The sequence below is a fragment of the Buceros rhinoceros genome, unplaced genomic scaffold, assembly GCF_000710305.1.
Source record: "Buceros rhinoceros silvestris isolate BGI_N320 unplaced genomic scaffold, ASM71030v1 scaffold39734, whole genome shotgun sequence".
In the NCBI taxonomy this organism is placed as follows: Eukaryota; Metazoa; Chordata; class Aves; order Bucerotiformes; family Bucerotidae; genus Buceros; species Buceros rhinoceros.
The window spans coordinates 11,999-18,382 of NW_010408529.1; the positions used below are offsets into that span (position 1 = coordinate 11,999).

The following is a 6,384-nucleotide window of genomic DNA, read 5'->3' on the forward strand; positions in this document are numbered from 1 at the left end:
GGTGTGTCAGCTTGTAGCTGGTGCCACAGGCCAGTGGCTGTCACTGGTGGCAGCGGCAGCAGTTGGAAACAACTGCTCTTTAAAGGGAGTAAGGTGGAAGGTTTGAACTTCCCGCTCAGCCTGATGAGCAGTGATTTTAATTGACCAACTAGAGATGCGGTTTTTTTGCATGTTCAATTATCAATAGTTAGCAGTTGCGAATACCGTATTTACTTTAATTTCTGAATCTGAGAAAGGAAAACGACAAACTGCCTAAATCCTTAGAATTTATTTGCCCTGAAGTACAGACGTGTTAGAGAGGAAGTTTCTGTGGAACGCAGGCAGCGTATCTAGCTGTCAGAGGAAATCAGGGATACTGTTACTATTATTGCTGTTTCTATTAAATGTAAAATCCTGACGGTAGCGTTACAAAAATCCAGACAGTCTGAAGGGGCTGAATTGCCCAAATCTCTTAAATTCCATTTTGAATTGGAAGTCACAGATAGAAAGAGATTGCAAGAACTTCCATCTCTGGAAGTAGTTGATTAAACTGTCTCATGCTATTCTCAAACAATTGCTTACTCTTAATTCATTTTTTGAAATGAAACTAGATGCGCCTTGGTGTGGAGTGAAAAATACTCACGCTGGATCAAAATATGCTAAAACTACGTTTCCCACAAAAAAGAAATGGGAAGTAGGGCACTGCCTGAAGGACAGAAATGAACCCTGCCATATAACGTAAGTGTACTACTGTACTGTTAGTTAAAATACTTCAAATCTCCGGGGAAAAAATGAGTTCATTGGAAGTGTAGTAAATAGAAAATAATTTTTAAAAGCTCCCTGAAAGTGAAACGACTACTGTCTTACCTTTTCACTGGGAACACTGGAGAAGGGGTTAAACCCAGTAAAGTACTGACTTGAATAAATTTCACTTAGTTTTTGTGCGGTTATCTTTAAAACGGATAGAAGACTGTGCAGTCCTCCGAGGGGGCAGTGCCTGTGCCACGAGGCACCACACCGATTTGGTCAGGATCATTTCTGCAGTCTGCTGCTCTGCTCAAAAAAAAAAAAATGAGCCCATGAAGTTTAGGCACAAGTAACAGCCCTCAACATACAGAATAGCGAAGGAAAACTCCAGGCGCTTACAGACAGGTAGGAAGTACAGAAACACTTTTGTGCCACCTTCTCACCCACTTCGTCGCGGAGCTGCAGCAGGTACGAGGTTGTATTATTGTTACTGGAAGTGTTTAGTTAGCGCTGTTAAATAGCACTGATAGATGAACCGCCTGCATTGCCACAGCTGTTACTGAAGTCTGCTCAGGGAGTTACACCAAACTTCCCAGTCATCTTCTCATCACCAGCTCTCTGTAAAGAAAAAAGGGGCTTGGGGAGATTTCTTCTTGCGGTGTAGTAGGTAAATGAATTTTCAGCAAATAAAGCTCAGAGCTGTACCTGTCTGGGAGCAAAGTCTATGTACTTGATCAGAAGTGGGATTTTTTTTGCTGTGAAGTCTCTACCTATGAAAAGCTGTGTAAATGACCTGTTTGGAAGTAGCTTTTGAAATACTGCGCTGAAGATCTGGGTATTCAGCAAGGTGTCTACACCAGGGTCCGAGAACTGAAGGGAATCCTGCTGCTTTCTTGGGAGACATGAAGAAACTCTCAAAGACAACTGATGATGCTAACACACAGTTTAAGATTACATGGCGACATCTCCTAGAGATCAGATAGGTTTTAAGCAGTCCTGTCACTTTGCAATGCTCTTTGATTTTGTTCTAAACACAAAATGCACGCCTCAGTGCAGGAAGGCTCTTCCAGTATTTTAAGACTTTCTGGGGTCATTCTCTGATTTTGAAGTAGGGGAGGAGTATCAGCTGGAAACAGTCCTCTGCTCACAAGTGGAGGACTCTATGATAGTGTTACTTACTCACGAGGCTCTTTCAGCAAGCCTGTGTCTGCTGCCCTGTGCCTTTGTCTGCTGCCTTAGCTGGAGCTCACAGAAGTGTTTCAGAAACCCCTGAACTGGAAATGCAGCAAGTCTGCCCTAGTGCGGTGCACAAATGCTATACTTAGTTCTCTGCTGCCAAGCTTGAGGGTCTTACTCTTCACCAGGAAATTGGGTTGTTGGTTTTTTTTTTCCCTACTACAAAATAAAAATCAAAGTATGAAGCATCTTTGGAACTGTTCAGAGTTTTCATTTTTTTCAGAACGATTGGTACAAAATCAAGAAAAGTACAGAGAAAAGATTGTGGCTTGGTTTCCTGTTAGTGTTAACATTATTCATCTCTTTTTCTGCCTCCTTTTCCTGGCCTGTATGAAGGCTATGGGCCTTTTAAAATTGCTCATTTAATGTCTACTGCAACCATTGGACTGCATTAATCACAGTTAAGCTAGAGAAGGGGGAAGCAGGACTGTTACCTGGGCTGCTATGCTCTCAGATAAGCCTGCATCTGGAATTTCAGCTTTGCCAGACAAGTTTATTCATCGTGCAGCTTTAGCCTTGAAAGGCTGAAATTCATCAGTCTGAAAAATGGAGAACATTGATAAAGACACCCACAAAATGACACTTTCTTTGAAACAGAAAGCTGTTTAATGACCTGCAAACAAGAGTCAGTCTGTACCAGTGAGCAACCACTGTTCAGGGAATGGCAGTTAGTGACTTGTAGGTGAAGCTATTTGCGTATCTGAGCTCCTTGCCCTGCTGCTCTCTGCGTCAGCTTTTACTCCAGGTTAATCTTAGTGACTTGTACATACACACGCAGCAGTCTGAAGGATATTCAGTATGGAGTTTCAGTCTTCTAATACTAATTTTTCTTTTTTAGTCAAATACTGGAAATAATGGCATCAGTAAGAGAAGATGACCCGCTTGAGTTGGCCAACACTCTATATAACAACACTATTAAAGTCTTCTTTCCAGATATATAAAGCTGGGTAACTCCAGTAAATGCAAAAACTCAAAAGTTAACATATCTGCAAGTTCTTATCAATGGAAGCCAACGTGTAGTGCTTTTTTTTTTTATGGAACATGCTTAAAGCTGCTTTGGAAAAGGTGGTCTGCGTTTGTGCAGTTTCTCAGCCCTGATACCCCTTCATCAAGCTTCAGGATTGATTTCAAGGATAGCCCAAGGTAGCAGCTCCTGTGCATTCCAGGCTGCTGAGTTCACATGCAGAGCGCTTCAAGCCTACTACTGGTAACTGAGCGTTCAGCACATCGGTGGCACGCTTTACCGCTTCACCGCAAAGCTTAGCGCTGTCATCTTCTGTTCCACATACACAAATGCCATGGCATTAAGTCTACCAACTTCAATTCTCACTTATTTTTTAAAAACACAACTTGCTCATTTTCAGCAATAAAGCTCTGCTAATACTGAATTTGTTAAGCTGCTTTGGTTCAGGCTTTTCATTTCGGATTTGACCCGCTGAACAGTCTGTTTTGCATCCAGAACTCATTGATCACAGATTACTGGTATACAGTCTTTGGCACAGCATTATCACTACATCAATTAAAGAGTGTTTTTCCAACCATCTTAAAAACAAGTGAAAACATTTTATTCCATGTACAATAATGTACATAATTTCAAGGTGGTCATGAAAGAGACCAGCAAAAATTAGAGGTATATTTACAGTAGCGCACACCACAGTAAACAACCACCATTCACAGACTCAACACTGAGATACTGCCGTTGTGCTTAAGTACAATAACTACAAAGTGATGCTTTTCTTCTGTTGAAGTCAATCTTCAATACCTCACGGCTTTGCCAAGGGCATCTTAATCACCCAGAGAGTTAGAGTCAACATTAAGAGTCTCATTCAAGTCCTGTACCATGCAGTCATCGTCTTCCTCCTCACTGTCAGAACTGTCATTATCATCTTCATTTAACTCATGTCCAGCATCAGCAGCTTCTTCTGCAACTTGTACCGGATTTTCATTTGGCGCCACAAACCCGTTGTTGTTAGAGATGTTGGCATTCTCCTTGTCCTCAATATACACTTTCTGATGGCACATCGGGCAGGTGTCCTGGATATACAGCCACTTCCGAAGGCAAAGTGCATGAAAGTAATGGTTGCACGGAGTAATGCGAGCAGAGGTGGTGAACTCATGGTAGCAGATTGCACAGACATCATCTATTTCATGTAGCCGACCTCCCTTTACTTCTGGAAGTGAGTTTATTTTCTTAACGGCAGTCCGGCGATTTATAAAAGTCTTCCAGCCGTTCTTTGCTTGCAAGTAGATGTTGAAGTACGCGTGAAGACACATCATGCAAGCGCGAATCTTGCTTCCCGATTCGAAAACCATTGTGTAAGCTCCATTTCCAAACATGATGACTCCAAATATAAACTCAATAATATTGCCAGTTGAACGAACATAATAGACATAATCATCAAGTTTTTCCCACAGCACATTATAGTAGCCATCAATCATAAACAATATATAAACAGTGATAGAAACTATTACTTTTAGGCAAAGCTCTACACAGAATGCTGTAACTGCAAAAAGCCACGTGTTTAGTGCATAGTGATGCCAGAGGATGTAGCTGAGCAGAACTGGAAGGATGAAAAGGCAAGCGGAAACAAACAGTACAGGGAAGTGTCTGCGAAACGATGACACGTGGGAGGCACTGAGAGACATCAGCACGGGGTCTGTCATTCCATGGATAAAATGTAGGACTGCAGTCAACAAAAGGCACATGTTTCGGCTCAGGCGAACTAGTCGTTCTTCTGGTTTCAGTCCACTTAAACCAGTCTGCAGAGCCAAAATGAAAAACAAGACGGGGGCTACAAAACCGAGCCTTTTGTCATCCTCATCGGTTGATCCGATGAAGGCCAAGATGCCGAGTCCCAAGTAATGCGCTATTGAGGAAATGACAGCGCTCATGCCTAGCACAGTTAAGGTGGAGTCACACCCGCTTATGATCAGACTGCAAATCAGTTCCCAGCAGTTATCCCACGATATCCAGAAGAATTTTTCTTCCGTGTTAGTTTCAGCCATCTTTACAACGTATGTTAGTACCACAGCTTGCGCTGTCAGTCTCGTGAGCCAGAAGACTCGCAGTACAGCTGGAAAGCGAATCCGCTTCCACGTATCTTCCATCAACAGCTGTAACCCATAAATGCGATACATGTGCCTCACCAGCAGATACACGTATCGCACCGAGTAGTAGAACCACTTAATTTTCATAACTAAAATGGCTGTGGTGTTCAGTGTCAGAACTAGGCCTGAAATAAAAACTAGTACCTGCCGGATGTTGAAGGGTAATTCAACAACCAAGCCAATTACAGGAATCAGTATATCCAGGATGATGAGTTGAGAGTATATGGACTGCATGTGCAGCAGGGTGACATATCCAATTCCAAAGGTAAGCTGAAGGACAGAAAGCGCCATCCATAGCGAAGGCCCTTTGTGAGGGAAGATCTGAATTCCGAGCGCGGCTGTGTAGTAGGCACTGTAGAAGTTTATGTGCAAAGCAGCGTAGTAGTTCACCAACACTGAAGTCGCAGCCAGCAGAAATGCCGAGGCGATCATGTAAAACTTGAAAAGTGCTCGCTGTTGTAAGACCAGAACAACACTGGATACAAAGACACCTAAGAACAGATTGACATCGTTTAGTTCTCAGCAGAAACTCAGTAACAGATTTTCACCTATGAGCTCTGAGGCTGCATTTATTTAACGTATCATTTCCCTGTTGGTCACTCCTAACTTCGCATTACCCGTGAGCCCTTTTCCAGAGAACGGACAAGAGGACGACTTACGCTGTGCGCTTCATACGCGCGTGCGCTGCAGCTGCGGCGCAAAGCCAGCGCAAGCACTAAGGCACCATTCCTGTTACGGTTCATCTGCAGTTTCAGACTAGAGCAGTGGCAGCTCCCAGCCTTTCAGCCTTACTCCTGAAACCTAAAGGTAGACACATTCTAAAAGCAGAAAAGAATCTGATGATGCCAGATGCAGCATCATCTTGATAGGCAAAGATTATCAGGAATACATGAGTAAAACTTACTAACTCTGGCACTCGACTACTCATGCCCAGGCTGGAGTACCGAAGATAACAGTTTAGCTAAACCTTCTCATGGGAACAGCTGCTGTAGTGCACTGGGGAGAGGGCACTCCTTCACTTCCGTCTCTGATAAGGCATTTTGAAACTGAAGTCTTGCAGAGGAGATCATCCACAGTATAAAACTTTGGTACGCAAAATCCAAAATGACACCAATTGCCCCTTTGCCAATGCAAACCTGCATCTTACTTGTTAGATTTAGGCCCTGAAATCCCGTTTGCTAACCCTTCCCTCACGCTGTGCACACATCTTGACCACGACTGCAAAGTCTGCTCCTTCCTACGAGGAATCTTATCATCGTAGCATCTGTAGTACCTCAGCATTACAGTTACGACCTTGCAGTAAACTGCTTCTGT

General features: G+C 43.2%; 2 protein-coding genes across 2 annotated transcripts in view; one reads left to right on the top strand and one right to left on the bottom strand.

The window, feature by feature from the left end:
- Positions 1–3,030, top strand: part of TATDN1 (TatD DNase domain containing 1) — a gene marked incomplete at its 5' end in the record, with an annotated part of 14,171 nt that extends 11,141 nt beyond the window's left edge. Inside the window, 2 exons of the mRNA XM_010134874.1 lie at positions 591–717; positions 2,801–3,030. Of these exons, the coding sequence (XP_010133176.1) occupies positions 591–717; positions 2,801–2,903 (230 nt within the window). The remainder of the gene's footprint in view (positions 1–590; positions 718–2,800) is intronic.
- Positions 3,031–3,509: 479 nt separating this feature from the next.
- Positions 3,510–5,813, bottom strand: RNF139 (ring finger protein 139). The gene is made up of 2 exons (XM_010134875.1): positions 5,765–5,813; positions 3,510–5,567 (listed from the first exon to the last, which is right to left on the bottom strand). Exons 1-2 carry the CDS (start codon positions 5,811–5,813, stop codon positions 3,748–3,750), a joined length of 1,869 nt encoding a protein of 622 aa, XP_010133177.1. The 3' UTR covers positions 3,510–3,747.
- Between the last annotated feature and the right edge of the window lie 571 nt (positions 5,814–6,384).

What these genes read in the sequence shown, in the direction of transcription:
- RNF139 (XM_010134875.1), bottom strand. Translation starts at nt 5,813, where the DNA reads ATGAACCGTAACAGGAATGGTGCCTTAGTGCTTGCGCTGGCTTTGCGC. An exon ending in GCTTGCGCTGGCTTTGCGCC is followed by an intron (nt 5,568 to 5,764) that starts GCAGCTGCAGCG and finishes ATGTCAATCTGT; the next exon opens with TCTTAGGTGTCTTTGTATCC.